The following is a 22,115-nucleotide window of genomic DNA, read 5'->3' on the forward strand; positions in this document are numbered from 1 at the left end:
TTCTTCAATTGAGGATTGTTTTTTGCCCAATCTCGGTATCCGCACATATAATAAAAAATGAATACGGTAGGTCCATGAGAACTGCAAACAGACGAGACACGAAGGCTTGCTGACAGTGTTTTGGGAAATCTATAGATCCGATCTACCTGGTGAGCGGGAGACCACCTGCAAAGCTTCACAATTTCCGGGCGACATGGAACGTAGATTACTGACTTGCTGTCGGCACACAGGGTAGGCTGGGGTACTCTCTGCGTCGGTAAGAGGACTCCCAAGCGCCCCATGTCTCACGACAAGCAATTGCACTCAAGTACTCCACGACTAACTTCGATAACCAGCTGGCGGCGGAGCCTATTATTTCGCTAAGAAATCGATTAATGCGGACCGAGCTGCTCGATATGAAGCAGAGAACAAGCGCAAATCGAAGCTCGCGCAGATGGAAGCCGAGTACCGACGCCAGTCGACTTACAACGAGAAAGTCCCGACCCCGTCCGAATCCCCTAGCTTGAAACGGGCCAACATGGCGCAGTTCCAGAGCGCAGCAGACGATGTAGCCTCACCAAGCGCAGAGGCCAGCCACGATCCTGCCCCAACTCGTCACGAGCCCGAATCCGAAGCAGACCGGGTGCTGGAGAAAGGAAAATACGAGGCTGCTCAACCGTTCCGACCTCCCCGAGGCAATCGATTCAGCTGAGCGCGTTCACTTTTATACGTAAGGGCTTGTAGAGGGGATTAATTTTTCCCTGAAGAATAGAGATGGCAAAACGTCATATGCGCATGTCGAGAGTGTGCTATGGCTTTGTATCATATCGTGCTATTATATACTTTGCGAGCTGCTCGACTTCTTAAAGCTTGCGAAGTTTGCGGGGATTCGTGGTATATATTTTGCAGGTTGTGCTAGGGAATCAAAATGTTGTTTTCATTTGGACATTCATCCAGTGAATTAGACTCGACAAAATTGCCCCTTGTGTAAGGTACATAAAACTGTCATGGTTCATTTCTGCACTGCAGCAACACCATCACTCCGCTGCCCTACCAGAGGGGAGCATGGGTTATTTGTTTTCGATCGAGTTGGCATGGTCGCTGTGGTGAGGATGCATGTATGCATCGTTTCTCTGATAGAGAGGGTATGCAGGTCCCCGATGTTCGCAATCATACAGACCCGCCAAGAGAACAAAATTAGAAATGGGTAATACTGATAAGTAAAAAAGAGCACGACGCCAGCAAACTCCGTCCCAGAAGATGCGCTTCACACAACGGATTCCATACTGTGGTGTAATGAATATCAACGCCAGTACGCCCACCAATTGCAAGTCCACCCGGAATGGTGATAACAAAGCCAAGGGAAAAAAGAAAGGTCGTAACATCAGAAGGTTGGTGATAATACGGAAAATGTCCCGATGCATGTCAGGTACCGATGACAGATTCCCCCTTCGGGGATGGTAACCGAGACGACATATTAACGGGCATGGAAACAGAGCGGCGGGTGTGGCCTAGGGAGAAAAGGTCAGCCAATCAGCAACCGAGTTCCTGTGTACCAGAGTATGGGCAAGTCGAGAACATACTTATTGCAATTGGGACCGTCTGTATTTTTAGCGCGAGAGCTCTCCAGGGCTGGAGGAACAAATGGTAGCACCACCGCCGAGAAGAGACACGAAGTGGTGACGAATCGAGAGGTGCGAGTGTCTGGCTGCGGACGGCGAACAGAGAAATGGCGGATAGTTGGGCGGACGAACCGAACGGCGATAGCCATCTTGCAGTGCAGGGTACTAGTATACTAGTCGTGTGTTATAGGTGTAGCGAAGTTGTGAAGTTCTAGATCTAATAGCAAACGCCGATATGTTCGATGGTAGTGGGGGATAGACAGAAACCAGTCTTGGTAGTGGTCACGAGTATTTTAAATCCAACTTTAATTAGGACTGAGAAAGGACAAGGGATGGGGTTCTTCTACTACTTATATAAGAGGGTGAGTGATACAATGATGGGTGTATTGACTGAGTCCCTATAGATTTGAGCACCTGAGCCGAGTGGGCCGATTTGTTGCGACCCAGTGGGGACTTTCTTCTGCGGGGTCTTTCACTCGAGGAAATGATGCCATGGGTAAAGAAAGAAACAGAACACGGCAACGATACGGATGTTACCATACCCAGCGTCTTATCGGGGGTCGGAAGAGCAACCCGAGAGTCACTTTACAATAATTACAGAGTATTAATTAAGTATGTATACATGTACATTGTACACTATATATACTACTGCACTCTAAAGGGCTGAGACATAGTCCTTACCCCTCACCAAATAATAACAAGCAGCCAGAATATTTCTTTCTCGAGACTTCAACTAGTGGGGTGGACAAGCTACCGCCACTACGTAAACTAACGGTGAATGAATTCCGTGATGTGCAGACTCACGCCATGGAGGGGCAAAAATGGTCGCGACACTTCCGAAGACAGACGATTAAATCCAACTGCGGGGCCGATGGAGTCCAGGAACACGGGCGGTGATCGCGGTAGTTGCGTTTCCGTCTCATCATTCGATACCTGCAGCGCCTAAATGTTGAACGGTTGAACCTGACATCGGGTTCGTCATCAAGTGCTCTGATGGCGGCAGTTGCCCATCCGAAGGCCGCAGCTCTACGGACGCCGAAGTCCTTTTGTCTGCCTGATGACTCCCCAATCAATGAGTCAACAACTAACCTTGAAATTGTTTCCCAAGCTTCAATGCCAAGATAAGCTGGGTATCTCTCAGGCCCAACATACCCCTATTCTGAGAAAGCTAGACCAAGCCTTCGTTCTGGCGTGATGTACGGTATACGGAATAGACATTGGATGACTCGTCAGCCAGCTGATTAATTGTTTGGATCGTTCAACTAACTCCCTGTAGCTTCAAAAGGGTCCTCACCAGTAGGGATTTCCCTTCGCCCCACAATGCTGGAAAGCACTAGATGTAACTCCTTTAACCCTCGAGCTTACCAACGATAACCGATAACGAACCGCTGGATTCAAGGGCTAAGTGCAAAACTTAAGGTAGTGGATCTACTCCCAATGTTAAGCAGCCTCTAAGGCATTTCACTCTTCACGTGCGGCAATCAACACAAGGAGCAGAACTTCATAGTTCAGAAGTTGTTTCCTCAGCTGCTCATTAATCTGCAACCGAGTATAATACTTGAAGTATTCCTTCAACAGTGTTATACATAAATGTGCTTGACCGTTTCCGGGAAAAAGTCACAGGTACCTTTACATAGTAGACCGCCGAAGGTCTAGAAGAAATGTAGGGCATAGTATCGCTTCGCCCCCCCCCCCCCTTAAATCAATATTATCGTGAAAAGTAGAGCTCCGCTTTGACCACTACTTTAATTGTCTCCTTCGGAAGAACTCGCCATGCTACGTGCTTATCGTGGAGTCCATACTATCTGTCATGAAGCTATATATATATATATATATATCTATGGAGAAAACATCCAAAAACTCAGCGGATAGACCATATTATACCTCATATCTATGACTCGACCTAGATGTCAGGGAAAAGCTATATTCAAGTCATCATTCTTGAAGAGGGGGGGGGGGAGGGAAGAAAGAAAGAAACGCTGTACAAAAAGGGCAGAGGTTTTATGATGGCGCATCAGGTTCAATTGTTCAACTAACTACTAGAGTCAAGTTAAAACGGACGCTGTGAGCCAGAAAGGTTGCAAACCTGAACCAGGGTTGAAGAAAGCAGACACCCTCAAACTGCCATGAACTTCAGGGAGCTGCTGTACACTTACGTAGTATGGATCTGTGCTCCACCGATCACACCACTACGGAATCAAGCTCCAGTGGACCCTTGCCGAGGGGGAAGCTTAAGGGCCTGACAGCCTGAGACGATCAAAGACAGCTAATGTCATTACAAGTACCACTGCGCAATAGACACGGTGACAAGGCAGGAGGTTTTTTTTTTTTTTTTTTTTTTTTTTTTTTTTTTTTTTTTGTTCTTTGTGGTGATTCTTATTCCAAAAAAAATTGGTATATGTACACGAAAAGAAAATAGGATTAAAGCGAGAGTCGAGATATGAGAAGGATAAGAAGGTGTGAAAAGAAAGGAAGAAGATTCTGGTCTCCACTGATATAATTGACACAATGCGAAGCAAGCATTCAATGCCATTTACCGTGATGATGATGTCTCTTGTGATGCCTGCGACGAACATGGGAAGAAGAAGATGCTGTGGATAAGGAATCAGCATCGGACTGGCTGCTCGCCCTCCCACTTGAATCTCGTTTGGCTGGTAGGCTGCTTTTGGCAACAATCGGACCGAAACCAACACACGCGTCTGGTATGGCCTCCTTCAGATCCTACTAATTGTTAGCAATCTTAGCAATGCCTCGTGCATGTGTACAACTTACAGCAATCGTGAGCTTTGCCAATGGATTCCCCTTGTCACTGGCTCTCGTTATCTCCGCGTTAAGACTAACTCCAGCCGAGGGAGCCACATTGACACCAAAAACATGGTGTTCTTTATCTTTCGCGCAGACCCCAGCGGTTGCTATATCTGTCAGCCAACGTGAAGAGAATCAAACACGGCGACGACTCACACTGAGAGAGAGATAATGTAGCCCCTAGAACAGGCTTCAAGTTGATTCCTGCTGCAAATCCATGGCCTATCTCGGTCAGTATTTATCTTGATGAATGATATCAGCTATACATACCAAGAGCCTCAGCGGCTAATTGGATCGCAGCTTTGGCATGGATATTGATGCCGGCTTCAATCTGAGCATCTACCTTCACCGGTTCAGTACGAACTTGGGGGGTCCACCCTGAGTGCACTACATGAGGTGAGAGAAGGTCAATTTTGAGCTCTGCAGAGTCCAGAAGGCTGATGTCTATCCCCGAGGAAACAGACGCAGAACCAGCGACCGGACCCACGCTGATACCAAAGCTAAAGACAATTTCCGGCCCCAGATCTAAGACACCAGGGATCGAATACCCGTATATTGGTATTTTCGCAAGGTCGAACTGCTGAGAGTATTCTTCGGTCAAGTCTCCACTTAATGTCAATTTGGGCCCTATTCTTGCAGACACGCCGTGAGGTGTAAGCGTGAATGTTGCGGCCTTGGGTATATGGTTTTCGTTCCTAAGGTAGAAACCAAGTTCGAAGCTTCCTTTGGTGCCACACTGATCGCACGACAAAGTTAAAGAGAAGGCGTCTTCAGGAGTAGAAAAGTCCTTTTGAGGAAGATTCCACGGATGATCAAAACTCATGGTCATGGTTCTCTGGTGCTCTTTTCTTTTTGTGTGCTGCGGCGCGACACATGCATCGTGCACTTCTTCTTTAGCCACTCTGCCCACTGAAAGCTCAAAGGAATGGAAAACATCCTTCCATTCTGATCGTCGAGCCTGCAAATTTGCAGTTTTGGTGTGGTCGTCAAACTCAATTTTTGACACGGCAAAGGGTACTCTATGTGTATTCCATCCACACTGACCAGTTCCGGCGACCACAATAAGGGTGTTTCGTTCAATGTCATTGACCCAGTTCCATGCACGCTTGGTGTATTCGAATGACTTCTGGTTTTTGAAGTTGACAGCCATACTAGTATTGGTACAATGAACTGACTTCAGCAAAGATTTGAATCTTTCCATAGACACAACGCTTGTGTCATCATCGGTTTCTACAGCAAATTCGGCGAAAGCGGGCTGTCCGTTTTGGGAAGCTGTTGTAGAGGTTAGAAGTTGAGAGACCCCCTGAATTATTTTAATCTTGGTCGCTGAACAAATAAACTTACCAGTCCAATGGAAAGAATCTTTCCTTTGAGGTTCCAGATGAACATGGTGCGACTCATTGTGATATCGTGCACCTCTCACTAGGAGTTGCTTTCCAGCTATTTTAGGTGATTCGAAATCGCGGAATACCAAGGGCGCGCTTTGCTGAAGCGAAAGGGTGACCAAAAGGCTGAAAGAGAGCCAAAAACGAAGAAAGTTTGTCATCCTGGCGGTCTTAAATCAGCGTCGCAGCGGCGGTTATGGCTACAATACTCAAGCTGACAGGAACAGCATCAGTATAGCTGGGACCAGCTGTACAGATGAATCTTTGCGTGCTGAACATAATGCCCGAGAGGCACTCGCAGCTATAAGAGGAGCTAAGCGTCGTCTAGTTCCCCAAAACAGAAATCTTCCCCTTTCATGTAGTTCTACTCAGATCCCCTATCCGTAGCTCACACGGTGTGATGACTGTTCAGTGGTTCTCTCCGATAGCGTGTGGACTAATCCTTGGCATGTTTTTGATTCAGGACAACGGATGCTTCGGCCGTTCATACTACATAGGTAGTTCAGAGACTAAGCGGCAACGCTAAAGTAGCCAGAATAGTAGTGTTCCTAACGACCCCTGTGCGTTCTTGTCTTTTCCGAGAGAAGTTTCCGATGAGATCAGCCTCAATTCGAGCTCTCTACTCAGTAGTAACTCGTGGCTCACTGCGTTGGAGGCGTAGCCAGTAATATATGTGAATGCGTTCTTGTTTGAGCAGGCAAATCAATCAACGGTTCAGTATGAATGCCATCATCTCCTCAACTTGTTTCCGCTACCCGCCACAAAAAAGATTTTTTTATAATTAAAGAAGACGGACAGGAGTATGCCAAGAGGTATACATTCAAGACATGCATTGTAGGATTCGCGATATAACGGAAAGGGTAATCCCAATAGCCAGGGTCCAGTGGAGCGGTTAAAGTGCCAAGCTTTTCCCGTTATTAGTGAGACGTTACTAGTTCAATAGGGCCATTAGACCGTGCGACTAGTATCTCCTGTCCCATAACTTATCCAGATCCTTTTAGTAGCTGAGAATTTTTGCACAGCCATGTCCACCGGCCCATGAACCCCAATATAACCCGCTCCTGTCGGATTAGAGCCGAAGCCAGCCGTTGGAGCCTCAAAGGGAAATACGTAGGGGATATATAGGGCTATACTTGATCTTCACATGTTTCAACCTAGGATTATCTTCAATCAGTTCAACGCGACTGCACGCAAGAACGAATAGCACAGGATTTTAGCGGGAGTAAAATTGGGGACCTGAATATGCTGATGCCACCCAGCATGGTCATGTAGATCTAACAGCTGGAGACTCCAATGCTCTCCCCTGCCCATTTCGAGTGACACAGTGCCAATGATAGTCTGCTGTTAGCACACTTAACGTAGCCTTGCGAGTTTCACAGAGATTAATGCCATATTATGGGATCCGCTATGAACCAAAACATAGCTGATAGTCTCTTGTTCACATTCTCTCCTTGGTAGTTGGAAAGTCACATTCTCTTTCTGGTATTTCTTGCTTAACCGCCATATACAGTGTATAAGCTCCCACTTCAGGAGGGAGCCACATGGCAAAGCTAAAGGTTACAAGTAGTATCCACTTTCAAGACCACGTAGGGTATATGATTTTAAAGGAGTTGCAATTTGCCGATCATCACTGTGATCATTCATAATCGGCACTACCGCAATTGGTTCGTTTTACCTTGCTGATATCCTATGATCACAAGCGCAACGCTCACAGAGATTTCCTGTATACGTCACTTTGGACACTTAGCTGGAAGAATGACCCCCTGCAATACAGTACATTTCGCAGCTGCTCATAGTTGGGTTTACTATAGGCTGCCGAGAATCCCGCTTTCCCGTTGGGGATACATTGATCAACAGGCAAAATAGAGCGGAGATTTCCTCTTATGCTGAGCCGTGTCAAGCTATTGTTGTAGACCCGCTCGAGAGGCGAACGCAATGCAACAATATCAAATCTGCAATGTCGCCTACTCAATAGCGATTTCCCTCAAGAAGTACGCTCCACATAAGGCGTTGTGGATATCGAAAAGGCATCCCGAGAAGAAGTAGGCGCAGGAACTATCTAAGTAGCTCCTGGCTTTGTGGGACTGCTGCTGGGTTTGTATACCTAGTCAGGTATTCTTTTCCACGTGTAGGAGGTGAAAGGAGAAGGAAACAGATGACGCAACGAGGATAACCATGCTCTGACCTGCATTACATGATGTTATGCATCAAAGTCAATCTGCACAAAGATTTTGATTCCATGTATGATTAATGTGTAGGAGATGGAAAGGGAATAGTACGGAAATAGAAGTGATCACGTGTGATAAGCGGAACCCGAACCGCTTCCAACTCCGTAGCCAAATTGACATCAAGAACCCCAACAACACCCTCAAAAAGAGATACTGCTGCCTGCAATGGCCTCTCATCAACTTGCCATTGCGAAGGCCTCATTCTCTGCGGGGCTTTTACGCCCAGATCCCACGTCCGTCCCGCGCGACGAGATCACAACATTCCATACCTCATTCGACAGGGCGCTATCGCATTGCTCCTCAGCAAACATCCAGGTTTGATTGCGAGTCCTTAGTACCGATATACACTGCAATACTAAATTTGTGACTCGGCGCGGCCGCTAGACCTGCAAAGAATGGCTTCTCGAGTACGTTGTCTCATCGTCAAATCGAGTGAATGTTTGGGCAAAATACCTGGTTGCGCTGTCTGGTTCGTTCAGCGAAGACAGGCAGCAACCGCCAGCCAAGCCACAGCAAACCCGGCCCATTTCTACGAAGAGGAAAAGGTTGCACATACTATACCTGCTGAATGACCTGTTTCATCATACCAAGTATCATTTGGATTCGACTGCCGCCTTTTCCACCTTGACCGGTTCATTACAGCCGTACATTGTGGAATTACTGGGCTACGCTGCTTCCTACGACCGAGAGAAGCACCCCAAGCACCATAGACGACTAGATACACTGTTGGATATATGGGAGCAACATGGCTACTACGGCAGCGACTATGTCAACAAGTTGCGGGAGGTGGTCAAGAACTCGGCGTTGTCGGGTCCTGTCAAGACCTCTATTGACGTCGAAGAGAGTAACACGGACTCTGCCCACCGGCTTCCGAGCAAGGATGTACCGTTCATCATGCCATCTACCCATGGCGACCCATCTACTCCTTACTATGACCTCCCCGCAGGCAACCTTGTCCCTCACATCATTCCTAACTCGACTGTTCCTCTTCGTCCAGATTCGATCAAACCACTGCAATTCCTGGCTGGACCAGCGGATGAAAAGTTGGTGATCGCTTTGAAAGCGTTCCTGAAAGACGTTGATCAAATATACGGAATCGAGAAACCAGAGCCCAAGGAAGATGAAGTAGTCGATATAGACGAGCTGGGCCAGACAGTCATACGCGACAAGCATACAGGAGACATTCTCAGCGGCGACACATACTACGGGTGGTCTCGCGGGTTTTGCCAACAAATGAAGAAGAGGAATGCGAAATCCAGCTCTCGAAGTCGCAGCCCAAGCCCTCGCAAGAGAAGGCGATACAGTGATAGCTATAGCGACGACAGCAGACGGAGCAGATCGAGGTCCCGGAGTCGTACTCCACCTCGCAGATTTGGCCGGTACGACTCTCGTTCACGTTCTGCATCTCAATCCCGAAGTGGTTCCCGGCGCTCGCGTTCACGCGAGAAATCCTATTCTCCTCGCTCACCATCGCCACCGCGGTCCATACCCGCGCAACACCACAATCAGTTCAATAATGCTGCTCCCCCAGGCTTTCCTTCACAACCACCACCGATGCATTTTCAACAAGGCTCACCTGCATTTCCCCAAGGGATGCCAGGAGCACCTCCACCTCCACCCAATTACCAGGGTCCGTGGCCACCGCCGCCTCCACCTTTGCCAAACTACGGCCCTTCGAACTTTCCGCCCCCATTCCAACCACAAGGTGGACAGTTTCCTCAGCAGTTTCCCCCGGTACATGTACCACAGGGGCAGCAAATGCCGCCCGGGTCCTATCACTTCCCTCCGCCTCACTCCGGGAGAGGCTGGAACCAGCATGGCTACCCACCTGGTCGTGGATGGAGGTAATTTTGAATGTACAATAAGCTAGCACGATGATAGCCCATGAGAAGAAGAATCTAATCTGCAATGTACGAATAACACGAATCCATTCAGTAATACCAGATGCACTAGAATAGAGACGAAAGTTGTAATCCAACTCAGGTAAACCAAGTCCTGTACGTCGATTACCCCCACAGCCCAACCACTATAAATACAAGAAATATTCCCTAATTACCCGTAGGCACAGCATGCACCCCGCTTGAAGCCAACCCAGGAGACGAAGAAGCCGCCGCAGCAGACGACGCCGCCAACATCGAACTAGTCATAGCCGCCCAACTCATTGCCATCTCAAGAGGCCGCTGCTTATTTTTTTCCAGAGCTTCCTGTTTATCCTTCATTGCTTTATCGTAGGACTCACATTCCTTGAATAGGTCGGCTCCCTGTTCAACTTTGTCAGCATTCGCTTTGAGACTTTACTTTTTCTTACTCTTTTTGTTAAAAAGGAAGAGTCCATACTTTGTCCCCCGGTTGTCCATTACAACACATGACATCCTTTGTACAATTTTCGTTTGGATCTGTATCGGCCATCGCTTTACCTATCGTTGCACCATATCAGCAGCTGCGCGGCAATATATACAAAAAGACTGAAGGGAAGTCACGTAAAGATAAAAGAAAAAAGTACATACAATCAAGCGAGAGGATACTTTTTACCGTTGCCCCATCTAATAATGGAATAAGCTGGCCCAATGGCTTAGTGATGCCCTCTGCGATGGAGTCGATGCTCTGACAACATTGTTTGGACCGATGGGTGTCTGGACAGATACCATTGTTTGCCTTTGGTGAGACAGAGGCAGAGGCAGCAATAGAGCTCAGCGCTGGGTGTGCGGATTGTTTAGTTGGGGTTGAGGCTGGGGTCTGCTGCTGAGAGAAGGGGATTGCGGTTGAAAGGGTTATTGTGGTTAAAAGGAGTAGTATCGTTTTGGGATTCATTGTGACCGAGTGGATGTTAGTCGTTGCCCTTAGCTTTGTGGTCGTATAGGGGTTTGGGGAGGATCAAAAGTCGCTGAATTTGAGTGCCTGTTTGGTAAAGAATAGACGTATAGGTAGTAAAGTATGGTAAGCACTGAGGAAAGAGGGAAGCTTAAGTGATTATGAAGCTCATTCCTATGATCATATGCGACAGGTTAGAATTAGCGGCTATAGCATCGCGTATGTTTGGGGCTAGGAAACAAGGGATAATAAGCGCGACATGCGTTGACATCCGCGTGTCTGGTTGCCTATAAGCAAGTTAGACAGTCCAACCCTGCATGGAATGTAGGGGCATGTCAAATTTAGACTGAAAAGGAATGCTAAGCTTGTCTACAATGAACATATTGGTTAGGGTATCTCTCTTCAGGTGATAGATAGCCTGCGTCGTAAAGCATTTTGAATGAAGATGCAATGGCCAGTTTGTACTGTTTGACGCTGGTGTACTTTTAACAGTAGATGTCAAGGAATTCGCGTCGCGACCAACATACGGATTCAAACGGGGTATAGGATTATGCAAGGGGTGACGAGAATATAATTTCCGAGGCAAGTCAAAACCTGTACACGAGTATTCTATTTTGTACCTGCATAAAGCGAATCTCAATCTACTATTTCGATGAGCGGAAGGCAAAGATAGAAGGAAATGCAGTGGAAGTACTCCTTAAGACTGTCCTGCCAGGGTTGCAGCTGATAGTGGATGGACCGGAGTATATTGAACGGAAAACCTGCCGTCATCAACTTCCCAAACCAAGTAGTGTACAGGAACTTTTGAAAACATAGTGTACAGGACATGGAAACCGCTGAAACTGCTAGACAAAGAGGATTATGTAGGTGTTAAAGGAAAGACGAAATATGTTGATTCCTAGCTGTCCGTAGCCTGACACAATGAACAGCTATAGCCAAGAAAACAAGCAAAATTGGCAGAGTTCTAGGCCATAAATCAATGACCAGCACTGCAAAACGAACGACGTTGAAGTCAAAAACCAAAACAAAGACGGGTCCCCAGTGGGCATTTGTGCCAGTGCATCAGGGCGAGCAGCACTGGACGTGGACTTGTTCATGCCGACTGTGGAACCAATTGACGCCGTTGCATATATCTATCAGTTGAAGAGGGTAAGCTCCAAAGGGAGCACAAATATCAAAATCGGCCAAACGTAAAGGAAGGACAGGCACCAAGCTCGACTCGAGTACGTCATAGCTCTGTGTATATCGCTTGAAGCAGGAATGCTTTCGCTATAATCAAACGCCGGGAGACACCGAAGTGTCTCCCCCAAATCGCCAAAATCTTGTATATGATATCGTCAACTCGTCAGCAAGGCACGCAGTGCCTTTTTGTCAAGGTAACGAGACACCAGTGTCACGTTTAATTACCCCCTCCTGCACCTCGGGGAGTGGTCTCTCTAGATGGATGGTTTTTTCTCGCCATCTCTGATAGCTTTGCGTCCACCTCTCTCACCAAAGTCATGGTGGGAGACACCTGCAGAGGTGGGTGCAGGGCCTCGACGAAGCATGTCTCCCGCCGAGTCGCCGCTCTCGCCGCTACCTGCGCTGCTTCTGCTGCTGCGACTGACGGGGGAACCGTTGTCGGCATCCAAATCGGCAAAGGACGCCATCCGGTTGTGTGTGTATTCCAGCATAACGCGGCTATAATCCTCAACAGACGTATGAGGGTTGACCGTGCGATTCATTTGAAGATGACTGTCGCCAGGAGGGCTTGTCCCTCCTCCATCGGGGGGAACTATAGGCTGCACGGCTTCGGGCTGCTGCATGGAAGTTGTCATGGTTGCTAGCTCAGAAGGAACAGTTAGTTTACAGCATCATCACAATGTAGGATAGCAGCGAGCATCCACGGCGGGAAAAATCGTCGTTTCGGAGGCGGCACCAACGACATCGCAGATCCAGGTCGGAAGTGGCGTTCGTTACGGCTGACTTTCCTGCGAGATAAAGAGCTCAAACGGCAGTCTTCCACTTACCTTCACCACGAGGATGATAGTAAAAGACAATAGCCAGGAAGTTGGATGGAGAAGAGTGCCTGTGTGAATAGTCTCGATGCAAAAGTGCCACAAACAAGGGTTGAAGATCCGATATAGAAGACCAACCTTTTGAAACCGTTCAACCGGCGCAAATTAATAGGGATGAGTATGGAGAGCAAGTGCGATATGAGATCACAAGCGAACAAGCAGAAGATCAGAGTCGAAGCCACATTGGTCAGTCAGGCGTATGGCACCGATCCACAACGGCGACAAAGGCACTTCTCCATTTTACTTCCACTTGCGCCATGATGTCATTGGTCCGAGGAGCTTCTTCGACTTGACCTTCTTTCTCCTTTAGTAGTACTCGGAGAGTCTTGTAAAACCTCCCCCCCGCTTTCATGACCCTCCAGTGATTCATTTTATGATTTTTTTCTTTTCTTTTTCCACCTGGCACATAACTTCCGAAATCGATCGGAATTAACCGTTCTCCACAGACTCATGGGTCGGTGCAGCTCCAGATGGTCAATCCCGTCCACCATCCTCAAAGCAAGATGAAGTCACCGAACAATATCACTGGGTCAGGAGAACCCAGTGGACTTTGTCGATCTAAGTCAATACTACTAAAAAGTCCCCTGCAGATCTGTGCTGACAGTGACGGGTAACCCAGTCGGTCTCCGTGAGAGTCTCTTGCGTGCTCCGGAATAGTAGCGTAAAGAGGCAGGTAGGTACCTATGTGCGCCGTATGAACAATGACAGCGCAAAACGACAGAAACAGCTATCCCGACAACAGAGCATCATGACAGTGGCAGGATGGCTATGCACTTTGGATATGCCATTGACGGGGTCTAGAATTAGCTACTATGGCATGTGTGATATCAGCCGTCTGCCAATTTCGAGGCGTCGCCCCTGCTCATCATAGTAATTATCGGCATAAGGGACGGAAGGACGACACTATTTGCTCAGAACTGAAAGGTGGGGAAGTAAAAAATGGAAACAGCCACCACTACTATGTAAAGTCCCGGCACCGGTTCCCAGGACTGTGGGTATACGGAACTGGCAGTGGTGGTCACCGAGATGGTATGTGAAACGATTTAATTTTTCTCGAAAGGCCCGAGCTTATGATGCATGTCTCTGGATGCTGGAAGGCAAAGGCCAGTAGGAGGGAGCCAGTGGGTTCTAGCCATGAAAAAGACTCCACCAGAGAAGAATGTTTTCGTGTGATAACCTCAGGAGCAAGTAGTTATGGCGGACAAAGTGTGCCTGAGGTTGGGCCCGTGACGTCAGGGGCGTCGATGGTTCTTGAAAAATCAAAAATAATACCTGGTTGGTCTCGAATACTATACTGCGGGCTACAACATCCAATCGCCCAGTCTCTTCTGTATGCACGATGGGTATGCAGCTGGACAAAGGTCTCCCCTTATTGGGATAAGCAATGAAAGCTCCATCATGATCCACAACCCTCTTCACTCAAAAGTCAAACCTTCCCAGACCCATCGCCAAGTCATATGGAAACCTATTCCGATGATCTGGGATACTCCACCGCGTCCCTTCGAGGTTGCATACGGGGTGAATCTGTCAGAAAAGCGCCTAGGTAATTCGGCTGACACATCCTCGAGAAGGCTCAATGCATGGTGCAGGGCTTGTGAACTCTAAGCAGACTTCAGTCTCTCTCATAACATCGTCTATCATCCCGAATGCATCAGACACTAGTCCTCCCCTGCACGCCAACCAATAGTGACGGACTAAACTTCCCGATCAGCGTACATGTTGCCACCCGGTGGATCAATCTATGAACAAAAATGCGAGGCTTCAAGAGACATACGCTTTCTGAACATCCAACAACTGTCATTATGCGGCCTGCATTCTAACGTCATACAAGGGCTGGGGATGATTCTTCCTTTTTATTCACGACGCTGTTCACGCACCCGTATAGTTGGGCTTAGTCCCTAGGTAACCTAAGGGGTATTACTAAACAACTGGTGGATGATGTACGCAGACTAGGGCTCCATTCGCTTATGTGGCCCTCCCCTGCCTCCCTCGGCGCGTTACTATTTTCTGAGGTTGGCTCTCATGTGCCAAGGAGGAAGAGATTGGCCTCCATGCTCACTGGAGGATAATCATGGCAATTATTATTGATTGCAGAGTGAAAATAGACATCATATATTTACTGTGACGTCGGTACGATATTTTGCTGGAGTATTTACTACCCTTCTTGTCATACCTACTACGTCCTTGTTTTCCTCTGCCCTGCAGCAAATAGAAATATAATCAATTCAAAGCTGCCTTTACGTAACTACCGTGAGGCCCTTTGATGTCTAGATATGCAAGTTATATCTCAGAGGATGACGTACAAATCCACCAACTCCATGAAGACACATGAAAAGCTAACCATCGGATCAAACCTTGACGCGGAATGGCATTGACCACTTTCTGTAGTAGCGTGCTCCAAGAAGTCAAAGGTTGGTCTATCAGGAGCAGCCACGCCTCTTACACTGTGTTATGAGGAGTAACCGGCTACCAGGCTGGGCTATCTCCACCGCGACTACAAGCGTCTAGTAAGCCAAATCGGTTCATCAATCGACGCAAATTAATTACTATCAGGCCTTGCTACATCAATGCTTAGATCCACCGTTTTAAGAGAAATTGAAACAAGTTATACAGATATGCAAAGATTCTAGACCCTAAAATCAGATGTAGATACAATAGGCGACACCTCAATCAAAGAACATAGACACATTTCATGCTCATCACACGTAACCTGTTTGCCCGTTAGCATTGAATAACCAACCTGAATAAAGGAAACATGGGTGTGGGGCCGGGGGTAAAAGCGACTGAGCAGCACCCTAATACGTACCCTTCCTAGCACCCTGGAAGAAGAACCGGACAACAAAGACCTGCAATCCAGCCATCGATACCATCATCAAGCCCTCAATGACGCTAAAGTTAAAGATCCGACGTTCTGTGCTACGAACAGTGCTGAAGTTACGGTTCTCTCGGGTCCGGAAGTATTTCTGGTTTCGAGAAATGGTCGAAAGCTGGGCGGAAAGCTTGTAAACGGACTCCTCGATCGCGGAGGCCTGCTCGGGACTGGCACCCTGTCGGGAAGGGAGTTGCGCACGTTCTTCGTTTTCGACCTGGTTGAAGAACCAGTCAATATTGTTCCAATGACGTAGAAAAAAAAGACAATGATGCAATCTAGAACACCAGCATACCGCAATCTCAAAATCCACCAATTTCTCGGCGAAAGTCGACATTTCATTATTGAAGCAGAATCTATATTCCCCGATGCTCTGTGCCGTGAAAACGAAGTCGCCCTGTCGTTCTTTGGTTCCATCTAAGACCACTTTCTCACCAGGGCCGACCACCTGATAATCCACATCGAAAGAGCCGCCAGATTGGACCTAGAGAGACATAGAGCATTAACATCCATGCTGCCTACCTCATACTTTAGACCAGCATGGTGAAGAGGCACTCACAGCGAAGTAGAAGGCGACCTTCGCGTTCCTCTGGTCAACATAGTTGTAGAAACAAGCTTTCTCGTTGGCTTCGAGTTTATAAGTGAGAGCGGTTGCCGTCACCGTCGAAACGAAAGTGGCCAGAAGGCCTATCACCAGAGCTGCGAAACGCATTGTGTAAAGTAGTGGAGAGCCAGGAGCTCAAGCTGGGATTCTCTCCAGGGATGTCTTGATTTAGCACAAGGCGCGAGTCGAAGTTCTGGCCAGCTGTGTGTTCCGCCGTGTTTGCCATGTTTGCATGATACATGCCAAACCAAACAAACTACGTAGCACTGGCAAATTACAGTTATGACCCAAGCCCTAAGCGGTTAGCTTCTATCTTAGCAGTCTAGAGATATACAGAGTATGAATGTCACTTTACAGTATCAAAGCTAGGCGGTCTATAAGGAGCACTAAAGTTAGGTTGCCTCATTGTTTTATCAATTTGTGTTTTTATTTTCGATTCATGACAGGAATCTAAAGGAACAGTTCATATTGTCATGCATCAAATTAGTGTCCTCGAAGTAACTCTTCATAAACCATGATCATAATAACATTTGAAATCCGCCCGTCTACAGAGAGCAATGGGAAAGACAAACGTAGAAGCCAGATAAACAGAGTGTCCACAGATTCATTTGATTTTATAAAGCTCTTCGTAAACATGTTTGCGTGTGCAAGCATACCGTACTTCCATATGCATTTCCCGCTAATTGCAAGGTATTTGTGCACTAATCTCATACACTCACAAGCACAGAACTCTCCTTCTATCGGATGAAAAACGATTCACTTCTGTTCCAAAAGCTGCGGTTCTTATTTACATGGTCGAGACCAAGGAGGTCGTCGGAATCGCCGACAATGTCGGAAAGGATATCATCTAGATGGATGAAAATGTTAGCTTACATCTGTACAGCACACATGATTGATAGACCCACCGTCTTCGAGATATCGTGGACTCGAGTATAGAGAACGAGGAACCGCGGCAAACTTGATCTTTTCAAATTGTTTACCCTTGATGCCAGTCCGCTTAGAGAGTCTCTCCTTTGTTTCTTTGAAGACCTCACCCTACTGATCGTTAGTATGCAGCACAAACCTAACTCATAAGGTGCACTAACCGGTTTAAGAACGAACTTGAACGGCACACCATGTGGCCTGTTCAAATCACGATCAAAGTTATAGGCGTTAATTGTGCGCTCGCCCTCTCCCATATTAACCTCTTCCTCGGGCATTCTCTCGGCATAAAGTGTCACAAACTCATTGATACCGGCAATTTTAGTATCCACCGGAAAGTCTCTGTAGATCTTGCCGGCATGCGTCTCATAGATCCTAACTTCACGGATTGTATCTTCGTCAAGGTTTGCCTTCTTTTGCAACCCGCTTAGAAGATCTGAAATGGTGCCATCGCGGGGTACCAAGACTTCCACAACTTGCTAATATAATGTTAGCATTGATTTACAATATGGCAAAAACCTCGTTGACCTACCTCTTTCGTAATACCCTCGGGAAGCCAGGTCACCTTTAGGGAAGTTTTAGACTCGTAGTCGCTCAGACTTGTCTCCAGAACCTCATAATACAGTGCATCGGAACGGTGCATGCTATATCCGTAACCGGTCATCGTTCCACTGAGAATTTGATACAGCGTCTGGTTCGCTTGGTTGGGGTTGCGTTTGATAAATTGCTTGGGTTTCCCCGTGCTTGCCATGACAGGAGCGAAGCGCAAGTGCGTAGACTCGACATTCAAATGTTCACCAACTTTCTTGGAGAACTGGTCATAAGTCATCTTACGACTCAGAGTCAAGGTAAACTCATCGCCTTCTCCAGCCTTTATCGGAGCGAAAGTAACGCTAATCCGGTTTAAAAGGTAGTCATAGTACTGTCTCGCATCCTGATAGAGGGCAGTAGAAGGTAGGTCCGCTTCCTTGATCGATTTCTGAAACGTAATGATATCGCCATCTTGGATCTCAGATTGTTGGAAGGTCTGCTTCGGCTTCATGACATCGATCATATTATGTTTGATTTCCTCATACAGCATGAACTCTGTACCGGCAGGCCATTCCATCTTCTCGAGGATTGTTGGGGCAAGCTCAGCTACCTTTTGATTTTTGCGAACGTATACGGGGCCAACACCCGACAGTGTCTGCGACGGGGCATCAAAGTGTTTCAGGAAGACTAGCACCGAGTTGTTGTTGTCTGGCCAAGAAACTGTTCCATCCGCGGAGGGCTGTCCAACCTCCATCCACACTCTGAACGGATTCCCTTTAGTGCCGAATCTGCTGTAGGCCTCTTCCACTGACATATCTGGATCCTTGATAACCTGATCTGGTCGAGTTGTCTTGTTCTGGCGATTTACCATAACCCAGAATCGGACTCGGTTGGCATCAATACCCTTTTCTTGTGCAAGTTGCTCAGCAAACTCGCCAACCTTTAAAGCTTTAAGTATCCGGTATTGCTTCGGGAGTGCTGGGTCTCCAGCAGGTAGGTCAAGGCTCGTCAGATCAAATCCGTGGTGAGACTTGAAAGACTCCTCATTCAGGACTCCGACATTGATGTACAAGTGGGCTTCCTCTCTCTCCTTCTTCCTGCGTGCCAGCTCCACGCGCTCTTCGATCAGACGCGTCTCAATGTGAGATGGGATGTCTTCTTTCATTATGGGAAGAAGGACATCGTCCAACCTTGACTTCCGAATGTAAACTAACATGTAAGCGTTCATGGAGCGCTTCGTTGATAGACCACGTGTGTAAGGTTGCTTGACGCCGGCCGCGCCGTTGGCCAGCTCATATTCACCACCATAATTCTCTTCAAGGACTTCCTTGTCAGTAGCTCGGGTAACCCTATCGTCGTCGAACCGATACCAGTATCCGTCTTTGGTAGGTTTTAAGAAAGCGTAATAATGGCCTGCGTTCAGATCGCCACTGTGTACCAGCACGCCATGTAACTGGTAGACCCACGGCTCTGACTTATCAGCATCATTGGAGAGGTAAGGCGTGGCATCAAATTCCATAGGGAATGCATGTCGATCGTTAATTTTCATCATAGCGTCGCGGTTGATGTCATATTCGAATCGTTTCAAGTGAAGATGTAGGACCGGGGGGAAACTTTCAAAGATAACACCCTTCTTGGCGTCTTGCAAACCGTACGGTGGCCCAGCGTCGTACTTGTTCTCACCTTCGAGCGTTTCCACTTGAATATAATCCTTGAAGCTGTCGTCCAAAGTCTTGTTGTTCCTTACATTGAGTTGAATATCCCAGAAGTCTTCCACACGCGAGGATTCATAGTCGACATTGATGCAGGATATGTAAGTCTTCGTCTTTCCGACAAATAACTCCGGCAATGCCTTCTCCGCTGGAGTGCCCTTCATTTTCTCCTCGAGTCTCTCCATCAGCTTGCGCGACAGTTCCTGAACATCCTGTTGTTCAAAAATCTGTCTCGACTCCCAGCCAAAAGATGCAGTAAGCTCAGCTGTTGAAACAGGGTTTTCACTCGTTTGGAGATTATAGAACAACCTCTGCAATGTCCAAGCACTGTTATCCCGTGAGGCTTCCGCTTCGGTCGGAATTTGATATGTGGCCTTCAAGAAAGTTAACAGATAGACACTCAATACGCGTAAAGTGCTCGGCCACGTACCTTTCGGAACGCATTAGTGAAGTATAGCGACTGTAGAAGTGAGTTGAGGTAGCAGGTGGCACCCTGGTTTTTTAATCCAACCATGCCAGTTTCTTTCTTCGAGTCATAGCTAAAAGGGATCAGTATCATTCCTGACAAAAGCTTTTCTGTATAGCATACTTTTGGAAGCTGTGCCACAAGACACCCGTTGGATCCTTGACGACACGGACATAGGCTGTAACCATAGCTTCATCGTTTTGTACAGGAGGCACTCCACGGCCTTCCCATGCTAAGTTGAACAGCCTTCGTAGTTCACAAAATCGGGTAAACCCCCAGTCTCCCTCATCCGCATTGAACCGATGAGTAGCAACTAGTTCGAATCAGCAAACAGCATATCTCACACATAGGTGCCATGCGTACCATGAGAGATTTTGATGGATGGATCGTTTACGTTCCACAGGACGAGGCCGAACTGCACACAAGCGTACCAATTTTCAGGTGGCTCGTTGTCCCAAGCATGTTCCAAGTAAAATGATGCGTGCTCCACGTGGTTACCATATGGGAAGAAGAGAATCCGCCTATGCGCCATTATTAAAATCATACGATCGAGCGCCAAATCGCGACCAGGTCGTGCACCCACCATGGGAATCCTGCGCAGTGGAATGTCGGTCCATGTTCCTTCTTCTTCAACTTGCGCCAGTCTTTAATATGCCATGTGTGATACGCCTCGTCTTCGGTTTCAAGTTCTGGGTCTTTAGGAAGGATTCGTGCCATCATCGCTGCATCTGTACCGGAAGCTTGCGTTAGAAGACGTCCCAAACAGGTGAGGAAATGCTGTCATCAGATATCCTCGAATGGAACCTCCGACCCCGCGACGGGGGTACGCATAACCTTTCATGGCCAGCTTAAAGGGGGGCAAATTCAATAGATGGGTATCATATAGAACTAGTCCTTACAATCGTTTGCAAGAGGCTCCGGCTCCGGCTCCTCCGATCCGGATCGAGAGACAACAACATCATCCGTCCTGTCATTGTGATACTGCTCATATTCGTCGACGAGCATTTCATTATCTGGGACCTAGGGAGGGAATCCACAATCAGATGGGTATTTCTAGTATTGAAGCGAGGCGAAAGCATTTTCGTTGCTTTTCGGTACAAAGGAAGGCGGCGATGAAGCGTGGAGGACAAAGACTTACGTTATCCATAGAGGGAAAAAATAGTGCGCCCACGCACTGAAATCTAGAGACACACTCGTTTCGGTACTAGGTTGAGAATGGGGACAAATATACAGAAAAGAGTGAAGGGGGCAAGGGAAAAAAAAAAATATAAGAGAGTGAGGTCAAACTGACAGCGTGTAGGGACGCCGAGTGGCCAGAGACACAGATGGTTCAGGAAGAGGTTCCAGTCCGAACGAGTTGAAGCTAGGTAGTGGCGGAGCGCGCAGAACCCAATAATAACGGCTATGCCTCGGCGGGACAAATATTATTAAGATTCTTTCAATTACTGCATGAACAGCGAAAACGATTAGGCTAACTCTCGACATCCAGCACTGAAAGTATTCGATACATGTATATACTTTTGGATTCTATATCTATCGAATGATCTTTAAAAAATTCTTCACATGATTTTTTTAATTTGACTACATTGAATGTCGAGCCTCAGGCTGCAGACCGGATGCCTGTTCAATTGAGTAGTTATTTTCATGCCCGCCTTCAATACCCTTTTTTTTTTTTTTTTCTGGATATGGTATGGTAATTGCAGACAATGAGTGAATATCTTGAACAAACGATCGTCCACAATGATATCATCTCACTTCTGACTTGATTCTGCCATTGATCGAATTCAAACTAATCAAGGACTGGACGTGAAGAGTTCAGAGAATGTGAAGCACGAGCAAATTGAACTAAAATTGAAATATCTGATGTAGTCAAGTTATAATGTAAAGCGGAAATCTACCTTTTCGCCCGACATAATAACACGGGAGGGGGAAAGCTCGTTGTATAACGGTATTAATATACCTATCACATTTATATAGATAGACAGGCAAACTCCAGCTTAATTTGACATCATATCATGCCTTTTGTTCAACGCATCTATCCGGCATGAGCCAGGCACCATAATAGTATTCTAGAAGAATAGCAGTGATAATTGAGTTCTACTAGAGAGTTCCGAGTTAAAATAAC

At 47.2% G+C, this 22,115-nt stretch overlaps 7 protein-coding genes across 7 annotated transcripts; 2 read left to right on the forward strand and 5 right to left on the reverse strand.

Annotated features, from left to right (window-relative positions):
• Positions 1 to 57: 57 nt before the first annotated feature.
• AO090102000535 (uncharacterized protein) lies at positions 58 to 691 on the forward strand (the record flags this gene model as incomplete). Its single annotated transcript, XM_023236772.1, has 3 exons — positions 58 to 66; positions 220 to 256; positions 336 to 691. The coding sequence occupies 3 exons, from the start codon at positions 58 to 60 to the stop codon at positions 689 to 691; spliced, it is 402 nt and encodes a 133-aa protein (XP_023091863.1).
• Positions 692 to 4,662: 3,971 nt separating this feature from the next.
• On the reverse strand, positions 4,663 to 5,952 carry AO090102000533 (uncharacterized protein; the record flags this gene model as incomplete). The annotated part of the gene is made up of 1 exon (XM_023236773.1): positions 4,663 to 5,952. One exon carries the CDS (start codon positions 5,950 to 5,952, stop codon positions 4,663 to 4,665), a length of 1,290 nt encoding a protein of 429 aa, XP_023091862.1.
• A 2,232-nt stretch (positions 5,953 to 8,184) lies between these two features.
• AO090102000532 (RNA polymerase II-binding domain-containing protein) lies at positions 8,185 to 9,867 on the forward strand (the record flags this gene model as incomplete). Its single annotated transcript, XM_001822637.3, has 2 exons — positions 8,185 to 8,334; positions 8,404 to 9,867. 2 exons carry the CDS (start codon positions 8,185 to 8,187, stop codon positions 9,865 to 9,867), a joined length of 1,614 nt encoding a protein of 537 aa, XP_001822689.1.
• A 585-nt stretch (positions 9,868 to 10,452) lies between these two features.
• AO090102000531 (uncharacterized protein) lies at positions 10,453 to 10,830 on the reverse strand (the record flags this gene model as incomplete). Its single annotated transcript, XM_023236774.1, has 2 exons — positions 10,453 to 10,484; positions 10,527 to 10,830. The coding sequence occupies 2 exons, from the start codon at positions 10,828 to 10,830 to the stop codon at positions 10,453 to 10,455; spliced, it is 336 nt and encodes a 111-aa protein (XP_023091861.1).
• Positions 10,831 to 12,266: 1,436 nt separating this feature from the next.
• Positions 12,267 to 13,339, reverse strand: AO090102000529 (uncharacterized protein; the record flags this gene model as incomplete). The annotated part of the gene is made up of 2 exons (XM_023236775.1): positions 12,267 to 12,629; positions 13,322 to 13,339. 2 exons carry the CDS (start codon positions 13,337 to 13,339, stop codon positions 12,267 to 12,269), a joined length of 381 nt encoding a protein of 126 aa, XP_023091860.1.
• Positions 13,340 to 15,586: 2,247 nt separating this feature from the next.
• AO090102000528 (emp24/gp25L/p24 family protein) lies at positions 15,587 to 16,468 on the reverse strand (the record flags this gene model as incomplete). The annotated part of the gene is made up of 4 exons (XM_023236776.1): positions 15,587 to 15,627; positions 15,694 to 15,973; positions 16,052 to 16,240; positions 16,316 to 16,468. 4 exons carry the CDS (start codon positions 16,466 to 16,468, stop codon positions 15,587 to 15,589), a joined length of 663 nt encoding a protein of 220 aa, XP_023091859.1.
• Positions 16,469 to 17,097: 629 nt separating this feature from the next.
• Positions 17,098 to 21,137, reverse strand: AO090102000527 (ubiquitin-specific protease UBP15; the record flags this gene model as incomplete). The annotated part of the gene is made up of 10 exons (XM_023236777.1): positions 17,098 to 17,207; positions 17,266 to 17,395; positions 17,446 to 17,760; positions 17,814 to 19,835; positions 19,955 to 20,063; positions 20,114 to 20,303; positions 20,354 to 20,511; positions 20,574 to 20,718; positions 20,890 to 21,010; positions 21,129 to 21,137. 10 exons carry the CDS (start codon positions 21,135 to 21,137, stop codon positions 17,098 to 17,100), a joined length of 3,309 nt encoding a protein of 1,102 aa, XP_023091858.1.
• Between the last annotated feature and the right edge of the window lie 978 nt (positions 21,138 to 22,115).

The sequence above is a fragment of the Aspergillus oryzae genome, chromosome 4, assembly GCF_000184455.2.
Source record: "Aspergillus oryzae RIB40 DNA, chromosome 4".
Taxonomy (NCBI): domain Eukaryota; kingdom Fungi; phylum Ascomycota; class Eurotiomycetes; order Eurotiales; family Aspergillaceae; genus Aspergillus; species Aspergillus oryzae.